At 36.9% G+C, this 22,586-nt stretch overlaps 1 protein-coding gene across 1 annotated transcript in view; it reads left to right on the forward strand.

Moving 5' to 3' along the window:
• LOC141511886 (pappalysin-2-like) overlaps positions 1 to 22,586 on the forward strand; it is an 81,700-nt gene that overhangs the window by 6,011 nt on the left and 53,103 nt on the right. Inside the window, exons 4-5 of the mRNA XM_074220882.1 lie at positions 1,237 to 1,346; positions 15,077 to 15,148. Of these exons, the coding sequence (XP_074076983.1) occupies positions 1,237 to 1,346; positions 15,077 to 15,148 (182 nt within the window). The remainder of the gene's footprint in view (positions 1 to 1,236; positions 1,347 to 15,076; positions 15,149 to 22,586) is intronic.

Raw genomic sequence — 22,586 nt, forward strand, 5'->3', positions numbered from 1 at the left:
CAACTCTTGTACAACTCTTCAGCTGTCTTTCTCTACAGGGGACTGAGAACTGGAGTCTGTGGGCAGCCTCTTATTCAAGTCATTGCAATTAAAGCTCTGTTTAGCCAGATCTGATTTATGGAGACGTTGGAAAATCCGGAAGGCATTGAGTCAGCAAAATGTTGGCTGCAAGTGGACCCTTTAGCAAAGGGAAGTCTGTAGGAAACACATTGAGACTCAACTAGTCCTACAGACAATCTTTACAACCCATTCTATTTTGTGTGGGATAAAGAGGGACTGTCAGCCAATTAGCATTAATTAAGCACCTCATATTCCTCATAGGTTACTGAAAGCAGTTCATTGCCCTCTGGCTTTTTCAAAGTCAATTTTCCAGTCAATCGTTTCACCATGATGGCTATTCGCTATGTGGATGGGAATGCTACAGCAGAAAGTACATTGTCTAGTGATAAATCTAGAAAAATAATTATCAGATCATGGTTCTCAGGCAATTTGGAGGACTTTCTTATACTTGTGGTTCATAGATCCTCAAAATCTCTAAAGTTATTTATTAATATGTTACCCTGATTTAGTTCCAAGGGAGCATATAGTCAACATTTCTGGGTTAATAGAAAATGCAAATAGAGCTTCAAAATCACATGAAGTCCCAAGCCCCTATGAGTGAGAAAATGAGACAACCCCCAGAGAGTATGATTTATCATTGGGTAGAGCTTTAGAAAAAACTGTAATTCAAACATCATCAAGTAACCAGGAGTTTTCCCTCTTTGAGTCCAACTCATTTTGAGGTCTTCCTTCCTTCCTTCTTTTCAGTCACATTCTTTTACACCCTCTCTCTCCTTAAAGTACATAGCTTTCTTGGCTACTGCCAAAAATCTCTTCTGTGCAGCAGGAGATTTCAGCATTATTATTGTCTTTCTTGATATCCTAGATTTCTGGGTCATCAACTTCTTTCTAACCAGCAGACTTCAAAGGCAGCAGCTGCTAGAATGCAGGAAAAAATAATATAAATAAAATTATAGTTTCTTTGACCTCTGGGAGTTCCTGTAAGTATGAGAATGTGATGGCCCACAGAGCTGAAATATGTATCAAAGGCATGTTTCTCTAAATTTTGACTTGGAAGTAACCTTTCAAAACTAGAAGTCATTGCTTCCAAAATGAAAACCATAATTGAAAATGGAGGAACTTTTAGGTCCTCGTGTGAATGATCTGATAGTGTACTGTGTATGCCTCTTCCTCTAGGAGCCGTGTGTAGGCCATCTTGTATAATCCCCCCTAGTGATCCAGTAATCCTGCCTGAAAACATCACTACTGATACCATGGAACATTGGATGGAACCCACCAAAGTTCAGGTAAGAAGAAATTTCATTATTATTTAGATAGTAAATGCTTTCTTTGCAAGCAGAATTTTAAAAGATATCCTGGATGAGCCTGAGAGATCTTCAAAGAATTTTTGAATTGTATTAATGGAGTATTTGTTTGTTTGTTTTTGTTCCAATAGATGATAGGACCTGCATTTAAATTGTGCCTCATACATGTAGTATCTGGATGACCCCAGGAAAATCATTTCATCTCTCTGAGCCTTAATTTCCTTTCTCAATAAAATAAAATAGTTGAAACTTCACCTCAATTTCCTCTTCCAAATTTAATTATAAGATACTGGGAATGAGAAAAGACTGAGGGCTTTCTCAGTACAAAGGACAAAACCCTCCCCACCCCCAATATGTAACATTAAGAAAACTGGACTCCTGGACCTGTGGCACTGTGCCCACCCTTCTCTCTTAAAAACATCATCCCTTTGGTCCAAGAATGTTCAACTATAAAATCCAGCCTTAGGTGAGAGGATTACTAAACTCTCTTGTTCTATGTTCTTTAACTTGTTAACCCCCCAACGCAGCACATTAGGAATAAGTTATTTATAGATTAGGGATTATAGTTATGTGTCACAAGAGAAAAAATAAAAACAACATTCAAGTTTGCGATAGGAATTAGATATAGGACAGATATTTTATTCTAACATGTAAAAGAAATGTTAAACATTTAAAGGCAAAATACACATTGAGAAAATAGATTAAAAAGGATTCAATATCCAACATAACTATTATTAATATCACTTAGAAAACTGACACTTAACCATCATTAGAACATAAAGCAGTTTTCAGGACTGCTGACTAGGCATTTTATATTTCACCTTGATTCTGCACTGTATCTTTCAAAGAAGGGCTTCTCTTACTGGTGGTCATATTTTTCTTTTTTTTTTTTAATTTTGAATTAAATATTTTATTTTTTTCCAATTCATGTGTAAACAATTTTGAGTTTTTTTCTTTTCAAATTTTGAGTTCCATTTCTAGCTCTCTTTCCCCTTTCCCTCCACTCTTTGAGAAAGCAGGCAATTTGTAGCAGCTAGGTGGCACAGTGGATAGAGCACCGGCCCTAGAGTCAGGAGGACCTGAGTTCAAATATGGCCTCTGACACTTAATAATTACCTAACTTTGTGACCTTGGGCAAATCACTTAACCCCATTGCCTTGAAACCTCCCCAAAAAAAGTCACATGAGAAAGCATGCAATTTGATTTGGGTTATACATAGGCAAACATGAAAAAGCCATTTTTACATTTGCCATCTTGTGAAAAAAACTAATGATATATGAAAAATAAAGTAAAAAAAATATGCTTGATTTACATTCAGACTTCAGTTCTTTTTCTGGAGGTGGATATTTTCATCTTAAATACTTCAGATTATCTATTTTTTTTTACTTCATCAGAGTATCTAAGTCTTTAATTGTGTGCAATAGCCTCCTGATTCTCCTCACTTCACTATGAATTAGTTCATGTAAGTCTTTCTAGGTTTTTCTGAAATCATCTAGCTCATCATTACTTAGGTTTGTTTTTGTTTTTTTGCAAGGCAATGGGGTTAAGTGGCTTGCCCAAGGCCACACAGCTAGGTAATTATTAAATGTCTGAGGCCAGATTTGAACTCAGGTACCCCTGACTCCAGGGTCAGTGCTCTGTCCATTGTGCCACCTAGCCACCCCAGCTCATCATTTCTTAAGCACAATAATATTTCATCATAATCAGATACCACACTATGTTTATCGATACCTCAGTTGATAGAGAATATCTTCAATTTTCAATTCTTTGTCGCCCCCAAAAGAGTTGCTTTAAATATTTTTGGACATATAGGTCCTTTTCTTTTAAAAAATAAATCTTGGGGTGGCTAGGTGGTGCAGTGGACAGAGCACCGACCCTGGAGTCAGGGGTACCTGAGTTCAAATCTGACCTCAGACACTTAATAATTACCTAGCTGTGTGGCCTTGGACAAGCCACTTAACCCCATTTGCCTTGCAAAAACCTAAAAAAAATCTGTTTGGGATTGAGACCTAATAGTCTCATTGCTGAATTCTTTCACAAGGATATGTGCAATTTTATAGTTTTTTGAGTATAGTTACAAATTGCTCACCAGACCAGTTGGACCAGTTTTCAGCTCTACCAACAGTGCTTTACTGTCTATTCTAGTTTCCCACATCCCTTCCAACATTTGTCATTTTTTTCCCTGTCATATTAACAATATGATAGTAATGAGGTTGTTTAATTTGTCTCTCTCAAATCAATAACGATTTAGGACATTTTTTCATATGACTATAGATAACTTTTATTTCTAAAGTTGAAAACTACCTTTCCTGTCCTTTGACATTTATCAGCCAGGGAATGACTGATATCCTTATAAATTTAATTCAATTCTCTATATATTTAAGAAATGTGGCCTTGATCAAAGAAAGTTGATGTAAAATTCCCCTCTCCCTCTTCCCCTTTTTATGTGTTTTCATTTGACTTTATTGGTTTCATTTGTAACAAAAAATTAATTTAATATGATCAAAATTATGGGGCAACAAGGTGACATAATCAAGAGTCCTGGACCTGAAGTCAAGAAATCTCATTTTTATGTATACAACCTGGTCTCAGACAATGACTAGCTGTATGACCCTGCTTTTCTCAGTTTTCTCATCTGAAAAACGGGCCAGAGCAGGAAATGGCAAACCATTTCCTATGTCTTTGCATAGGAAATCTCAAAAGAAGTCAGGAAAGGTGTTGAACACTACTGAAAAATGATCATACGACAACAACAACAATAAATTAGCAATTTCATTTACCATAATACCCTTTATCTCTTTTTTATCCTCTTTATGGTATCACCCTTTAGGTCTAAATCATGTACCTATTTTGACTGTATAAGTGAAAGCTATTGATCTGTACCTAGCTTCTGGTGGTAGTCATCTTTTATCTATGAGGAAACTCCCTTGAATTCACAAGCCTTCCAAGCCTTATCACAACTATCTTGAGATTCTGGCTCAGTAACTTACTCAGGAAACACAATAGGGGAAAAGTCTGGCAGTGGATCAGAGACAGACTCATCTGGTAGAACCAGGTAGGAATGGTTGCTATAATACTTTATAAACCCAGCATCAGTCATTCATTGGAAATCTTTAAGTTTCATCTTGTTGCTTGAAGGACCAAAGTAAGAGAGAGAGAGCTAGATAAAAGCTATCTTTCCTTTTAACTGAAGCATCACCTTTCCCTGACCACTGACATGGGATGGGTTAAGAGCAAGATATCACTCAGATATCTGCTCCTCCAACTCAGTGGCCAATGAATGTATCTTTCCATCTTTTCAAGATATCAAACCATTTAAGTTCTGAGGCCTCCACTTGACCAGAAACATCTACAAAGTTCCTTTTATCTACCCAGGTGCTAGACTAATACATGTAATTGGAAGAATCAAGAAAGAGAAATTATGCCTTCATTAGATGTATAAAAAGTAGAAATAGGAAAATTAAATGGGGTGGTGACTATTAAAGGAGACAGAAGAAAGAGAACTAGTAAAAAAAAAGTAGCACACATACTAGAAAGAAACAGACAAAAAAGCAATGATAGGAGAAAGAATTATGCTAAAAAACACAACTGAGAAAGAGGAGAGAATGAAAAACAACAGAGAGGAAAGAAGGAGTTTTAGGAGATAGAGTGAAAATCTATCAATCTTAAATTAAACTGATGAGGGATTTGACTTAACCTGTGAACAGTTAGATGGTTCAATGGACAGAGTACCAGTTCTGACTCAGGAAGATCTGAGTTCAAATTCAGTCTAAGACACTTATTAGGTATGTGACCTAGGGAAAGTCTCAGTTTTTCATCTGTAAAATTAGCTAGTGAAAGAAATGGCAAACCACTACATGACCTTTGTGGCCACCAAATGGGATCACAAAGAATCAAATACTACTGAAATGACAGAATAACAATGATAAATCTTGTCTAGGTCGAGAGTAGTAAAGTGAGACAAACATAAGGGAAAAGGAAGGGTGTTAGTTGTCTTCCTAGCTCTTGTTGGCAAAGGAAATGCCGGGTGGATTGTTTTACTGAAGTCACAAAAGAGTTTCAATCTCTGGAGATGAGCTATGTTTCATTCATTAAAAAAAAAAGAAAGGGAAATCAGAGACTAGGATCACTCTATCCACCCACACTCATTAATCACAAAACTTCTTTCAGGGATTTATGTCAGAACAGAAAGAACCTAAGCATCTGCATCTCTCATTCATGTTGATGAATGATACAACCCCCTGTCTTAGAAATCTGGGAGAAGGAAAAAAAAATTAGTTCCTTCCTTCTCCTTTCTCCCCCAGTCTTTCTTATTAACAGTTGTATCCAATACCATCATGAGGTAAATCAGTTTGAGTGCTTTCATTACTGGATTCAATTACTGATAGACAAGAATCCAGAAATCTTAGTGGGCATAACTAAGTGAGGGTTTGAAAGTGAGTGGGCAGGCAGCTAGGTGGCATAGTGGATAGAGCACCGGCCTGGAATCAGGAGGACCTGAGTTCAAATCCAGCCTCAGACATTTAATAATTGCCTGGCTGTGTGACTTTGGGCAAGTCACTTAACCCCTATTGCCTTAAATTATAAAAAAAAGTGAGTGGGCATTCTATTATGACTGCTACACAAATACAGGAGATCTCTTATGCATTTTAAATTCTGATCAGAATTTTCTTAAAGACTATCTGAACATCTGAGGATTATCTAAGAAATCAAATTTCATCTCATTATGGTCACTTCTTCATGCCACTTTCTGACCCTAAGATTCCCCCACATACACATTTACTACTTGCTTCTGTTTTACAAATTTTAGTTATATTTTTTATAGGAAATTTATTTATAGGAAATTTACTTGAGAAATGCCATTTCTATCTTGTCCCCCAACATTAATACATTGGTAACATAATCAAATGGAAAAGACACAACTTGAAATTCATATTTGGTTTGATTCCTAAGTCTTCTACTTACCACCTTCATGAATTTGGACAAGTCTAGGATAGTTTCCTCATCTGTTTAAAAAGCAAAAAAAAGTCTTGCACTAGATTTTCTCTCAGGATACTTTCAGTTCAGAACTTGATTTCTATGATGAAAACATCTAGTGGAAAAGAATAATGGAAACAGTTTAACCATTATTTGTTATTATGATCAGTTCTTCAGGACATATTTTTTCCTCTCATTTTTATTGTTGCATTTGTCATTTTTCTATGTGTAAGGTAAATTGTAGCATCTGAGCATTCACCTACTCCCATAATACAAACTAAAAAGGGCCTGACAAAATTGTGTAGAAATATTACTATGTTACCTCACTCTTCCATATTGAAAGGAAGTAATTAATAAAAGATATAAAATCCCTAAAGATTTGGGAAGAGATAATGTTAGGAGATGGACCTTCCAGGGACTAATCATTTTCTAGCTCAACCCATATTTATTGATTGCCTAAGTGCAAATTCAATATTTTAAAATCAATAATTAATTCAAATGCTTTTCTTCTTTGACAGTACCACAGATGAATGACCTCACCTTCTATAGTTGCTCCCAGGATTCTCAATAGTTCTTGTGACTATCTCTGAGAAAGATATGATTCTCTTGGTATGGACACCATAAGAAAGTTAAAGAAAACAAAAATATTAAATAATATTTACCTATTTTGTTATTTTTTCTTTCTCTTTTATTATCACCAACACTATCATTATCATTTTTACAGGAAGCTTCTATGGGGATTTGAACAAATGAACGTTTTCAATTCATCCTGACAAGTATTCAACATTTTTATGAGCTTCTATTAGCTTCTAATCTAGCAGACGGCTTTTAGTACAAATTAATTATCCTTTAATTAAAATGGATAGGTCTAAAATATTTTGTGAGTAGAGAAAGAAAGGAGAATAATGACTTTGAGATTAAAATTCACTTGCTACTTCTTTCCTCTATGGATTTTCTGAAGTGAATCATGGTATTACCTGTAACTTCCATTTAAGAGAAAGTTATTGTTATAGGCATAGGTTTTCAAAAAAGTCATACAAGTTTAAACAATTTTGTAATAATATTTTTAATGTAATATAACCAAGACTAACCCTTAAGGACACTGTAATCTTTTTTGGTTAATTCCCTAAAGTCTAGATCAGTTTATCTCCGTTGTTCTAATTGAACCTGGGTCTTCTTTTGGGTTACCAATTTTCATATTAGCCATATGAATGAATATTTATGCAAACAGTTCATATGTAAGGCCCCTCCTCCTCCCCTAAGGGTCTTTAATGAGGGGTAAATTCTTTAATAGGATAACCAAATCTCAAGGAACTTTAGCTCACTTCCCTTACCACTCAATTTCTAATCTGTACTAGTACCAGCTCTTATGGTATGCCCTTTACCCTTTCCAGCTCTTCTTGATGATTTTTTCTTCCCCATTTTAATATATATTCAGTATTTTAAGAACTCTTTTACTTTCTTACTTTTGTATCTGTCATTTAGCACAAAAATTGCATGCAGAAAATGATTATTAAATTTTCTTTCCTTCCTTCCCTTCCTCCTTTTCTTTCGTGCTTCTTTTCTTCCTTCCTTGCTCCTCTTTCCTCCTCTCTTCCTTCCTTCCATTTTAGGTGAATTCATCTTCCTAGCTAGCTACATTTGAAACAAAAAGGAAAAAATCCCCCTCCTGAAAATCAGTATTTTAAATACATTAAGTTCAATGTCACAGTTTCCATTGGTTGCCCCTTCGACTTCCATTTTTGAAGAAGAGAATTCTCACAAATTAGTTTTGTTCAATTACCTTATCATTTCACACCAAGTTGCATTAATTTTTCATTGTTATGCTCCTTTAGGGGGAATGAACAATACTTTCCCAAGTCAACAATCTTTTCCCTCCTCCTCTCTTCCTACTCCTTGTCCTCTCCCTCCCCTTCCTTGTCTTCCTTCTTCCTCAACTCTTCCTCCTTCCCCACTTCTCTTCCTCTCCCCTCCCCCAACCTCCTCCCTCTCCTCCTCTTCTCATCTCCAAAACTGATTTAACTAGATATTAAACCAGAAGCCAAGTGATTCCTAGTCAGGACAAACTTACTTTCTTTCCCTATCTCTTAACACTTCAGAAGGACAAACAACTGAAGTTTTCCATTCCTGTCCTGCCTTCCTTTCCTTTTGTAGAACCTGAAAGACCTGTCAGATGTTGCTACCCAAGACCAACTTTCTGTTTTGGAAAGTCTGTCTAAGTAACCCCATCCTTTTCAGAATTATTTTAATCTCACATCACTGCAAGGCATTTATAGCTCAAATTTTGGCTGCTCAAAATGAATTTTTAATTTATATTATTGTAATTTTTCGACTGCCAGAGAGTATGTTGGCCATTATCATCTGATCCTGTACTGTAATAAGAACCAAGCATAAGAATCTCCTTACATATTTCTGTAATTATCGTTCCTCCCAAAATGAGAGGGGAGATATGTCTCAATTCTCCATATGTCTCAAGAGAACTTGCTAACTCTCTCTCTAAGCTGCACCTTGTGTGGGTGTACATGTTTGTATGTGTATATGTGTATGCAACAACACGAATTCTGTTAGTCTAGAGGGTGATCATGATTAAAATCTTGGCTTAGCTTCCACCCTCTGGGGAAAACTACTCTCTTTCCTTCCTTGATGCATTTCAATGAATCACAGTCATATGAGCAAGGTATAATAGATTCAACCACACAAACAGGATTTAATTGTATTCAATGTTTTACTTACTTCTAAAACATAAAAATATTAAAATAGCTATCCTGCAGATTTGAGGGCTGCAGGTTCTCTCAGACCCAGACTAACCTTAACAAGTCTACAAGCATACTTCATGTATAAGATTTCCAAAATACAGATCAAGTGCTTTAACTCAGTCATTCCCATTGTGAACTAGCAAAAGTTCTTCCAATATGTCTTTTTGCTCTCATACCCCTAAAAAGTCAAGAAAGTTGGGAGATCTTGCCTTCATAGACAAATTGACATTTTGTGCAGACCAATAGTGAATCCAGTATTATCATGTTAGTTTCCCCAAGGGCTCCTAGTAACATAAAGCAATCAAACATTAAACAAACAAATGTTTGTTCTCCCTAGTGTTGGCAAAATCAATAAAGCACACTACATTTTAGACTTTTAAAAAGCCAATTTTGTTTAAATATTAGTAATTTGCATTTTTAACAATGTGTTGCCAAGAAGTGGTTCACTAGGGGCCACTTTAATAGAAAGATAAGAATGACATTAAATTAAAGCAAAGCAAAAGTTTGCTTATAAAATTGAGCCTAGAGTACTTGAAAAGTTGTCCTCCTTAGTAGTCAAATTTTTATCTTCTTTCCTTTTAGTGTAATTACCTTGTTAGTATAATTACCAATTAAGGATGTGTCTTTGACTCTATTGCCTCTCTTTTCTCTCTCTCTCTCTCTCTCTCTCTCTCTCTCTCTCTCTCTCTCTCTCTCTCTCCTTTCATTCCCATTTCGTTTTCACTTTAATATATTTGATTACCAAATATCCATCTCTAGTCAGTCCTGCTATCTTTTCTGAGCTCCATACATAACAATTTTTGAAGGTCATGGTATATGGTAAAATAAGAAATTCACTGGTTTTAGAACCAGGTGGCATGGGATCAAATTCTGTACTTAGTACTGCTATAATCTTGGTCAAGACAATTAAACCCTATTGGCATTAATTTCCATAGTTGAAAATGAGGCAGAATTGGACTAGATAGCTTCAAAGGTCCTTTTCAGTTCTGGTTGTTTAGAGGTCTAGGACTCCCACTTGCTGATAGCCCAGATATGTGGTTGTTATACATCATGACAAATTCAAAATGTCACAACTTAGCTTTTACATTTTCTCCTAAAACTATTTATGATATCACTGTTTTTGACTATGGTATGACTATTCAACAATTTTCTATGTTTGTAACAGTGGTATTTGTTGTCTTTGATTCTTCCCTCCCGCAACTTCAAATAGGTAGACAGTTACCAGGTCTTGATGATTCCACCACAGAAATGTTTCTCAAGTCGATTGTTTCTTCTCTATTCCAACAACCACTACTTGAGTATAGGTTCTCTTTGCTGTCTGCCAAGATTGTTGCCATAGTATTCTAACAGACTTTTTCATTTCCTTTCAACCCTCACTAATCCATTCTCAATACTGCTGCCTGAATAATTTTTCATTATGTCACTCTTCTGCTCTTCAGTGTCTTCCTATGGCCTATCAATTCATAGTCACACTCCTTAACTTGACATTCAAGAATTCCCACAATTGCTGTTGCCTTATCATATTGCTATCCTTTCAAAGCACTCTATTCTTTAGCCAAACAATTTCTCTGCCTATTCCCTGCTTTGGCCTAAGATGGCTGAAATGTTCTTCACTTCTCTTATATAAAACTATTGAATTTTCTTCCTTCATCCCTTCTTTCCTTCCTTCTTTTCTTTCTTCCTTTCTCTTTTCTCTTCCTTTTCCTCCTTTTCCTTTTCCTTGTTTCCTTTTCCCTTCCTTCCTCCTTTTCCTCTTCTCTTTCTGACTTCCTTTTTTGTTCTTCCCTTCCTCCTTTTTTTCCTCCCTTTCTTTTTTTCCTTTCTTGGTTTTTTCCTTCCTGTTTTCTCCTTCCTTTTTTCCTCCCTTCCTACCATTTTCTTCCTTCCTTTCTTCCTGAATATAAATCTTCCCCCTCCAGATAGTCTTCTCTTATTCTAAAAATTTAAAAGATAAAAATAAAGCTCAGAAAGTTCAAGTCTCTGAAAGCTTATTTGTGTATCAGCATATACAACATTCCCACCTAAAATCACCTCACACCTCTAATGAAAGGGATGAGATATATTTTCTTATTTCTCCTGTGTAGTGTGGTCATTATAATTTTATTGCACTCAAATTCATTTTATTGTTCTTTCCATATACGTTGTTGTAGCCATATATATATATATCATTTTAATTTTCTATTTAATTTACTAAATCAAGTCACATAAATCTGCTTCTCTGAATTCTTTCATATTATTTCTTATAGTGCAGTAATATTTCATTTTGTTCATATGCCACTAGTATAATTTTTTCTCTATCAATGTACATTGACATTGATGGAATTTCTTTCCTTTCTTAAAATAAGTTCCATCTACTTAAGTTCAATTCAAATGTCCTCTGCTCCACAAGCCCCCTCCCCCCATGTATACCACCTCTTATATTCTGCAGCTTTTCAGTAAGACTCATCATCTTTCATGTGGATGACTGCAATAGACTCTTACTTGATTTCTTTTCTTTCAGTCTCTTCTATTTTTCCTTCACATGGATATCAAATTTATATTCTCACTATAGAGATCTGATCATGTCACTTCTACAATAAAAATCTTTAATAACTCCATTTTACCTATAGGATAAACTGTAAGTTCTTCATGTTGTCACTGCAGGCCATCTGTAGCATGACTTCCATCTTATCTTTTAACTTTATTTTATATTATTTCCCTTAATATACTTTCTGTTAGAGTGAAACTGGAAAGTTAACTATTTCATGGACACACATGTACACACACACACAACACACACACACACACACTCTTCTATCTACTGACTCAAATTTCATACAATTTCATTTTGTACAATTCTGAGCAATTCTTTCTTTCACTGTATAACATTTTCTCCTTCCCTATTCATCTTAGAATTTAAAATTTCCTTCCAAATCCACTATCTGTAACACTATCTGCTGGAGGCCATTCTTCCCTTCCCCTACCTCCTTATAATTGGCACTTTCTCTTTCTTGATATGACTTTGTATTAAAATAAAATTACTTAGGGAAGAGATTGCATATCCTTCTGGCAAGAGTTTTGAAGAGGAGAGCTATCCTGTGTTTGGAGAGCTGCTAAATAGACCAACTCTAAAATTTGACATTTCTAGGAGAGGTGAGGATTATAAAGTTCTTCCTGCTTAGTCAAGATTTTAAAATCCAGAAATTTGTATTTCTGTGTGTTCTAATTTGTGAACAGAGAGATATCTACCTTTTAATGTTCATGAAGGCAGGGATTGTTTTATTTTTGCCTCTGTTTTCCCAATATATTATGGTCCCTGGTACATGTCAAATGCTTAATAGCTGCTTATTAACCAATTGACTGTATGATTGCATGTTATGGAACCCCAAATAAATTACAATATTAACTGTGGTATCCAAAGTTAGTCAATCTGATAAAAATGAAAGATACCAGGATCAAATTTTGGTGTTTTATTTTGGAAAGTTGCCATATTTTTCTCCACAGATCTTTTAGAGGTGCTTAATGAGATCTTAGGGTTCCATGGCACATGGTAAGCAAATTGCTAGCATACTTTAATGTCTTCTCCAATGATGAATTCATAATCAGTTTTTCTTGTTGAACCATGAACAATGTACTTGTAAGCACCGTTATTCTCAAAATTCTTAGGTTCAGGTTCCTCAGAGTCTGAGGAGAGATGATGCTCAAGATGAAAATAATGCTTTTAACCTTCTTGGGACACGCTGCCTTTTGTCTCTTCTTCAGGGTCTCTTGTTGCTTCAGCTAGGATGGTTTGTCTGCCTTGTGAATTGAAATTGGATGTTGGTTGGGGTTATTGGATAACTGGCCCCTTGTCCATAAGAGTTGTCTCAGTGGAAGAAGGTGGTCTGTGGATACAGTCAAACTGAGGGTTCCTGAACTTGTCCATCTGTTATTGGCAGTTAGCCAGTAGTTATTATTCATGGTGATGAGGGAGATGGACCCTAGCTTCTCAGTGTTTTCTCCCCTCAAAGATGGCTTTGGGTGCTGAATTAGAAATAGGTCTATTGACTCTACTATTCCCTTGGTTTTTGGCTTCAAAATCCTGGGCTGTTTCTATCATTATCAGAGGGGAGATTGTGGAAAAGTTGTTAGGGGTGATTTGATTTCTTGGCATATGCTGTTTCCTATCTCATCCTCAGAATGCCTTGAGGCTTCAGCTATGAGTGTTGTTAAAAAAGATTAAACATCCCCTCTCTTTCATTCCTTCATCTAGCTTTTTACTGAATGCTTACTAGATGGAAAGTAGTGTGGTAAGTGTGTGAGGGAGGGGAAATACTATGATGAATGAAAACCAATTGTGACCCATAAGGTATTTATTGTCTTGTAAGGGAGACTAGACATGTACGCAAATAAATAACTATAATACTTGTCAAAATCTAGACTATTTCAGGAAGAATGACTATCTGAATTACAAAGTGTTTTAAAACATATGATGGTCATTATTTGCAACTAGCAAAACTTGTAGACATTGCCAAGCAACACTCTTGATAGAACTGCTTTAATAGATGGCCAATATCACTTATGGGTATTAATTGCTTATATATCAGTGAGTAATTCTAAAGTGGTTTAAAGCAGCCTTTCTTAAGTTGACACAACTTATCCCCCATTCCCTTTATTGTATTTCTCGGCTTTTTCATTCTTTTTCCCCTGCATAACACAATGTTGCCTTTAGCCATATCTTTGTTTTTATCACAATTCTAAATTAAATGGGTTTAAATGGTTGGGATTTTTATTGGGGGAATAGAGTTTAGTCTAAAAGCGGAATTTCATTGGGAGGGAATGGATATTCCAGGATATGCGTAATAGAGATGCTTCATCACTCACCCACCCACCCCCCATATAAAATAAATCCGGTAGGTCCTGTTTTAATTATTGATTGAACTGCCTGTCTAATGAGTGCATCAGTAATCTAATTGTTGTACTGTATATGTATTATAAAATATACTGCTTCAATTTTAGGAGGCGGTATAAACATTTTTTTAAAGGAAGAACTCTCACCTTGCCAAACTATTCTTTTCTTCCAAATATTGGTGTTTGAAATGCTGGTGCCTGGGGGTGGGTGGATGGGAAATAGAGAGGGTAGCCAGATGGGAAAAGAGTTTTTGTTCCTGTTTTGGATCAGCTTGTTTTCTCTGAAGAGAGTTCCCTGGAACTTTTGAAGCCAGCAATATTGAAAAGTACTTAGATATGTCAACAGTGAGTTTCACCCAGGGCAAAGGACGGCAAACAAAGTCTTGTGGGCAAACAGCAGTGATGTTTTGAAATATGGGAGAACTGGGTGTTGGGCAGGAGTGAACTGCCCCCCCAAGCTTTCCTTTGGTGTCATACTGATCCCCAGCTGCTTCAAAGAGCTACATTTACGAGGTGCTTAAACAATGAGTGTTCCCCCTTTTATGGCCTATGGAAGGGAAAGATTTATAACTTTGACAAGATCACAGTGAGAACTCAATGGACTTCTATTCCTTATTTAGACATTTACATCGGAGGTCCAAGGAGCCATGTCTACTTAGAACCTGATTACTTCCTATAAGGTCATTCTATGAGGTGGGAAGACTTCAGGAAAGTTTGCTTCACTCTGGCCCCTTTGATAGAATGCAGGATCATAGATTTATTGCTGGAAGGGAGCTTGAAGGTCATCTTGTCCAATTCTACTTTGTTACTCAGGAAACTGAGGCTTGGCGAGCAGTGACTTGCTTAAGATCACACAGAAAGTAAGAAGTTAAGTCAAAATCCCAATACAGTTTCTTGAATTATAAATTCAGAGACCTTTTTTTTTTTTAATTCTACAAACAACTGTTTTCCTCTTAATAGAAGGATATCCTGGGAGATTAGCCATGGTAGGTTGAACTCACAAGGATCTATGAGTCTCATAAAGTGGCCCTAAGGTTAGGAAAGCTATGGGTCTCTTTGATTTATCTTTACATTGAACTAATAATTTATTTTCCTCCTTTTCCTTCTCAGAATATAGTATGTACTGGTAGACGGAGGTGGCACCCAGATCCCAGCCTGGTTCACTGCATCCAATCATGTGAGGTAAGCTATTTTATTCCTCCCCTCCCATGTCCTGTCTTAGTAAAGAATTTGTGACATCCTTATTTAGTCCATTAAAAGAGGATCCTTTCGTTAACTTCTTTCTTACAACACTGAACTTTTTGAAACCTCCACAAATTAGAAGATGGGTCTTCTGAAGTTGGCAATTCTTTGAGTGAAATAATTAGAATCTAAATTTGGTCAAGGGCTTTCGGAGTATCTAAAAGATATCTGTGGCAGTATTTTTACTTGTAGATGAAATCAAGTCTTAGCCTAGTGAAGGAAAAATTATTACTACTACTAATAACTAGCCTGTATTATAGTGCTTTATGTTTAGCAATGCATTTTATAAATTATATATCATACACACACACACACACACACACACACACACACACATATATATATAATCTCATTTGAACAAAAAAGAAATGTTCCAAGATTTGTTTTGATTAGTCTGAAATTAGACTTGATGATTTGCGGAATAGCTGGAATCATACAACAGAGTCAGAGGATGGATGGTTTAGAGCTGGAAAAGAATTCAAATGTCTTTGTGTTCAATCCCCTTATTTTATGAATAAGGAGCTGAATACTAGAGAGGTTTAGGGATAAATTCAAGGTCATTGAAGGTGATATTTGGACCCAGTTCTTCTAACTCTAAAACCTGTATTTTATTCAACTTAGACTGGTCCAATGTTGCTTTAATACATGTTCTATTCAAATCTCTGTTCTCCAGTTGACTTTCTAGGTCAGGAATCTAGCAGATTACTACTTTAACAAATCAGAAGGGTTAGAGTGGATATAAGATAAAAATATAAGCATAGTGTTTCTGCAGGGAAAAGGTTCTGAGCCTTTGGGGGGGGGGGGCTATCTCAAAAGGGAATGATGAAAGAGAATTGACATGTGCGGAAAGTGGGGGGGAGGGATCCACTTTACTTGAAACCTTCCCACCCTGGAACTGGTCAATGACAAATACTTACTTATTCCATCCTCAACCACCACAGGTTTGTCTTCCAAAGCTTTCACTGGGAATAATTAAGCTACTTAGCAGTAACACTTGGGTAATCCTGGCTCATCCTTGCTCATTGGAGCCTGAGCAGTTGGACTGTCTTGTCTTCCAGCACCCCCACTTCTAAATCCCCCTGGTGCCAAATACACACACATTAATCCCCCTATTCATTTGTGTCTCTCTTTTTATTGGATCCAGTTTCTCGATAAAATCATGATGTACATGAGTCCAAGAGAGAGGGTGCAGTTAATGGGTGGGGGAAGAGAAAATAATGGGGGGAGGTGATAGGGTAGGGATAAGGAAAACCATCATTTTTAAAGCATTTTGAGGGGAATAAATGAGGAATACTAGTTAGTTAGCATGGAGGATGCTTTGTTATATGATGAAGGCCAACAAAACAGCTCATCTGATGCCATCATTAGGAAAACAGATGGCAGTGGGGTGGGGAGGATGGAATGAAAGAGTGAATCATCTCCAGGGCAGGGGGTAAGGAGGGAAGGGAGGAGGAAGGCTTTGGGGGTAGGGGACCAAGGAGGGAGGGAGATAAACACTCTGTGAGCTGGGAAGAGATCAAACAGAGCCTGAGCATTCCCTTCTGTTACTCCTTCTGCATTAGGATAGAAGGAAGGAAGCCAGAAGATGGAGTTAGAATTTGAGTTTGGGGCTTTTGCCTTTTCCTAAGGTTGTGAGAATATGAGATTTTTTTTTTTATTGTTCTGTCTTTTTCTTCCTCGGACCTCTCAGTTTTCATAAGTTCCAGCATCCAAAGACTAAGGTCATACTGTCTCTCTGCTGAAATGGATTCAGAAGACTTAGAAGCACAGTTTCCCACCTGCCCTATGGAACTGCTGACATTACACTTATGGTTGAGAATTGACCATTCCCCTACCCCATTACTCAGGCAGACAAGAAGCTTCTTGGCTAGTGCATCCCTAACCGCAGCTCCTCCCTGCCTGGGAATGAGTCCAGCCAGTTTTCTTGACAGTAAGATTATTCTAAAGTGTTGTCTGGGGCCCTCTGGGTAGGGCAGATTTTGAAGGACCAGATATTGGCTTTTGACACCAAAGCTGGAAGGAGAGGTATACACAGAGGGAGGGGAGGAGGAATAAGAGGGGATATGGGCACATGAGGATTGAAAGAAAAATAAAGAGAAAAGGAAATGGAGGTAGAAGGGAAAAGAAAAAGATACTGGCAAGAGTGGGGTGAAAGAGACTGAGAAGTAGAGAAAGGAAGAGGAAAACATTTGGAAGAAAATTTTTTGTTTCAAATCAAAAGTAATCTAAAAATACTAAGAAGGACTGAGTAGTATCAAAGTCAGACTGAGGGAAAACAGATACAGAGGCAAGCAAGGTGAAGAGAAGAGAGTTCAGGAGGAAGCCAAGACAAAATGTTGTGCAGGATACCCTAGTTAAAAATTTTTGCATGCTGCCTTCTATGAGACTTATTTTTTTCTTTCTTGTGCTTTTCATTTTCTTTCCTTTCTTTTCTTCCTTTATCTTTTCCTCCCTCTTTTTATTCCTTCCTTCCTCTCTGCTTCTCTCCCTCCTCCTTTCCTTTCCTCTGTCCTTTTTTCCTTTCTTTTCTTCTCTCCCTCTCTCCTATTTATTCCCTTTCTCCCTTCTCTTTCTCTCAACCCTTCTTCCAGCCTCCCTCTCTCTTTCTTCCTTTCCTTCCTTCCTTCCTTCCTTCCTTCCTTCCTTCCTTCCTTCCTTCCTTCCTTCCTTCCTTCCTCTTTTCTTTCTCTCTTCTTTCTCTTTCTCTCTTCCCCTCTTTTCTCTCTCTCTCTTCTTTCTTTCTGTATGTCTGTCTGTCTTTCTTTCTTTCTGTCTTTCTTCCTTGTAATAGTGGATGTAAAGTGAAAGCTGGTTCCTTTGGGGCAGTTATTTCAGACTTACAGCAAGAGGAAACCTTATCCTTTGTTATTTTTCAGCATGGCCCCTGCATTCCAAACCATTCAGTCACCTTATTGCCCTCAACCCACTTCTTACTTAATGTCAGTTTTGCACTTTGGCTCAGGTCATTTCCTTTCCACCTGGAATGCCTTCCCCTGTCCAGTCTGCCAACCCCTACCCAAGACTTCCTTCAAGAGCCAATTCAGAACTCATTTCTTCCAGAAAACATTCTGTGACTAATTCTATCTCCTTGTGATACAGAGGGAGAAGTCCTGAATTTGGAATCAGGTGAACTGAGGTTGAACCCTGGCTCTGCTATTTAGTACAGGTGCAATCTGGTGCCACTCCCTTTATTTCTATGGTCTTAGTTTCCTCATCTTAAAGTGGGGTGCAAAACTACTTTTACCTCAAATGTCCATTAGAAGCTTCATTCCTTTGTCCTGACTGGTTTTTTTTATGCTGGTAATGCTTTCCCCCTTCACCTCTGCCTCTTGGAAACTCTGCCTGACTTCTTTCAATGTCAGCTCATACTTTCAAACACATTCACCTGAATCTTTTCTAAGATTCCTTTGACTCTTCATGCAGCTTGTATTTGGCTATTTATTTGCATACCCCCCCCCCCAATAATATGTAAACTCCTTGAAGGCAAAGACTAGTTTTATTTCGTTATTATTGTTGGTTGTTTTTGTCTTTGTTAGTATCCCTAGTTCTTGGCAAAGTAATTGGCACATAATAGGCCCTGGATAAATGCCTTTTGATTAACTGATTTTTATACAGGTATAATATCAGTCTCATTCCTGTTTCTCTTTTGGAGTTATTCTGAAGTTTACAGGATGATAGGTGAGAACTGAAATGAACCTTGGAGGAAGGGTAGGCATGAAACTCAATCCATTAGAATTTTATGTGTTTATCTTCCATATCTTATTATTGACTTTTTGAGGTCCAGGACCATGTCATCTGCATCTCTTATTTGTACAAGTTTTCTTAAGAATGATGGGTATGGAATATTCAATTAATGTAGCAGTGAGTTAGAGTCTACCATGCCAGTTTGGAAAAAAAACAATTCCTTCTCTCCTACATCTCCTCTTCCCCCATAGACCAAAATCACTCATCATACTGTTTATTTTGGACTATTGAGGAAAATGATAGAGTCATAAATGGAGTAGAAGAAGAAAGAGGAGGAGGAAGAATACGATAAGGAAAATATGAAGATGAAAAAGAAGATGATGAAAACAGAAGAGGAAGAAGAGGAAGAAGAAGGAGAAAGAAGAGAAGGAAAAAAGAGGTGGAGAATGAGGAGGAAAAGGAGGAGAAAATGAAGATGAAGATGATGATGATGATGAAGAAGAAGAAGAAGAAGAAGAAGAAGAAGAAGAATTGGAAGAGAAGAAACAAAGGTTGTTTCTGTAATGCTATGGAGATAGCCATTGCAAGAAACAAGGGTAAATTATTTGCCAAAAATTTAGGTATATTTACACCCAGAATGAGATCTAAAAGTAGGTAATTTACATGGTCACCTAGGGCAAACAAATGCAGCTTAGACAGGTAGAGGGGTAGAGAGAGATAGAGAGCATTTATTCCAAGATTACTGTGTGATAGGTACTGTAAATACAAATATAAGCAAAAAAAGAAAAATGGGGAGTATATTTCTAAGGGAAGAAGAATATGCACGAAAAGGAACTGAACAGCAAAATGTTCTCACTGGAAGAAGGCAAGATATTAAAATACAGAGAAATTAGAGTGAATCCAGAAAAGGAATTAGTGTTTCTGGTCAGAGGACTTCCTCTAATAGCAGTTCTGAGTAGCAACTCATAATCAGAAGAGGTGTCCTCAGCTCCTGAAAAGGTACCTAGGGAACAGATATTAAGTCCAGAGGATCAGAATAAGTGTGGAAAGAAGGTTTTTTTTAGGTTTTTGCAAGGCAAATGGGGTTAAGTGGCTTGCCCAAGGCCACCCAGCTAGGTAATTTATTAAGTGTCTGAGGCCAGTTTGAACTCAGGTACTCCTGACTCCAGGGCCGGTGCTCTATCCACTATGCCACCTAGCCACCCCTGAAAGAAGTTTTTCAATGATTTTCCTATTATTATCCCCATTTTACAGTTTGGAAAACTGAAACACTGAAAAGTTAAGATTTTCCAGTTGTCACACACCTAGTCAGTTTATTCATGTATAGTCTTGGATTCAACCTCATTTTTCCTCCCTAAGTTTAGTATTTTTTTTTTTTGCTGTGTGCCAAACTGGCTCCAAACACAAGGTCATTTGGGGAAGGAAAAGGGGGGGGGGAAGGAAGGGATGAGCAACAAGGATGCTTTTACATATTAATTTTTATAAGTTCAAATTTTGAATGCCAGAAATGCCACTCTCCATGTCTGTGTATGGGTATTTTGTGATTACTTGTCAGTATCATGGGAAAGTCTTAAGACCTGCAGCAAGTAGTAGCTCACAAGGGTGAGGGTTTTTCTTTAATTTGGGTATAGAGACTTCAAGTTTTAACCTTTGCATTGGTTCTGATTCCTGTGAGTAAATTTAATTTAGCTAGTTCAGGTGCAACATTAGGTATCAGAGTTACAAAATCACAAAAAGAAAATTAGATTTGCCTTCAAGAAATATGTATTTTACAGGAAACATCATCATGAACTTAGATCAGCAAATATGAAATATATACTAAGCAAGGACAAAATAATCTCTATAGGGCTATTGGGGAGAGATTACAAATATTTGGAGAGAGTAAATAGCATTGTGTAGGAAATGACACCTGAGCTGAGCCTTTAATGAAAGGAGAGGTTTCTATGCATGGCGAATGGATTGTAGAAAGTTGGGGAAGTGGGAAATGGAATATCCTGTCCAAGGAATTGCAAGAAGGCCAGTTTGTCTGGAACATGGAGTACCTGAGGGATAGCGAATGTAATATAAATTTTGGAAAGATAGCTTGGAGTCAGATGGTAAAAGACTTTAAAAGTCAAATAGTACTTTTGTATATTTTATCCCAGAAGCAATAGGGAAGCACTATGCTTCTTTGGTAGGAAAGATCTGTGAATTTCAAGTCCTTTAGAAAAATACATTGGTGGGAAGTTAGGTTGGTAGGAGATCAAGCCAGAAAAGCAATAGTCTCAGAGGAAGATGATAAGGGCCTAAAATAGAGATGTGGTCATATGATTGAAGATATAGGTATAGTTGTAAAAGATATGAAGGCTTTTCAAAAACTTCTCTAGTATGAATTATGATTTTGTGCAATGGATAGAATTGGACTCTAGGCTATCCAATGTATTTGGCACGTTGGCAAGATGCACAAGAGAGTTAATATGGAAGAATCAACAAAGCTTGATGATAGACTGAATAGTGTTGGAAAAAGATAATAGAGATTGACTCCAAGTTGGAAACAAGAGTGATTGGGAAGATGTCCCAAAGAAAAATGAGGAAGTTATGGGAAAGTTGGGGAAGAGAGGAAGACAATGAATCCTATTTTGGAAGCAATGAGTTTGAGATGCCCAGAAGATTTTCAGGTGGAGATGCCAACCTGCAGTTTGTGACACGAGAAATATTTCATCAATACATTCCCTCTCTTCCCTTCTCTTCTGCTCTCCTCCTTCCCCATTCCCAGGCTACATAAGGACTAGACATATAGATTTGAGTCATCTCTAAAGAGACGAAATCTTATCTCATGACAGATAATGAATTCACTCAGAAAGAATATAGAAAGAGTTCATTGTCTTTGTAGCTGAATGTTCTTATATATATTGTCTCTTCTAATTAGAATGCCAGGAACCATAAAGGATTTTTCAAGTTTTGCCTTCTGTATTCAGCACAGTGCTTGTTATGTAGAAAGAACTTAATAAATGTTTTTAAATTCGCTTATTCATTAACTGAAGGGAGAGAGATCCTATGAAGTGTAGGCAAGGAAAGAGGCCTTCCAAGCATTGGGAATAGATAGTAGAAAGACACAGAGACAGGGCATAGCATGAAGAGAATGGAGGTAAATTTGGCTCATTTGCAGAGTATATATAAGTCAAGTCAAGAAAACAAGTATTTATTAAGAATTTGGTATATTCTAGGTACTTTGTTGAGGGAGAAATGTGCAATGATACCGTAAATAGTTTAGGGTCAGTTTCTGAAGGATTTTACAATTAATAGAGGGGTTTGTACTCTATTACAGTAAATAGAGAGGTTTATTCTTGAGGCAAGGTTAATCAGATTAATTTGAAAAAATTAAAGTTCTTTTTTTAATGAACAACAGTGGGGTTTCCTTCTTCCCATGACCCCTAAATATCAAAAGAACAGAAACATTTTTTTTAAAAAAACATATATTCATAGTCAAGCAAAATAACTCTGATTGTAGCCACATTCAAACAAGTATATGCCTCCTTCTGCATCCTCAGTTCATCACTCCTCTGTTAGGAGGTGAATAACTAACTAATCATTACACTTTTGGGCTCCATGGATAGCCACTGAATTGATCAGGATTCTAAAATTTCTTTACATTGTTTATCTCTACAAAATAATTGACATACAAATTATTCTTCTGCTCACTTATTCTGCTCAC

This window comes from Macrotis lagotis, chromosome 2, assembly GCF_037893015.1.
Source record: "Macrotis lagotis isolate mMagLag1 chromosome 2, bilby.v1.9.chrom.fasta, whole genome shotgun sequence".
Lineage (NCBI taxonomy): Eukaryota > Metazoa > Chordata > Mammalia > Peramelemorphia > Peramelidae > Macrotis > Macrotis lagotis.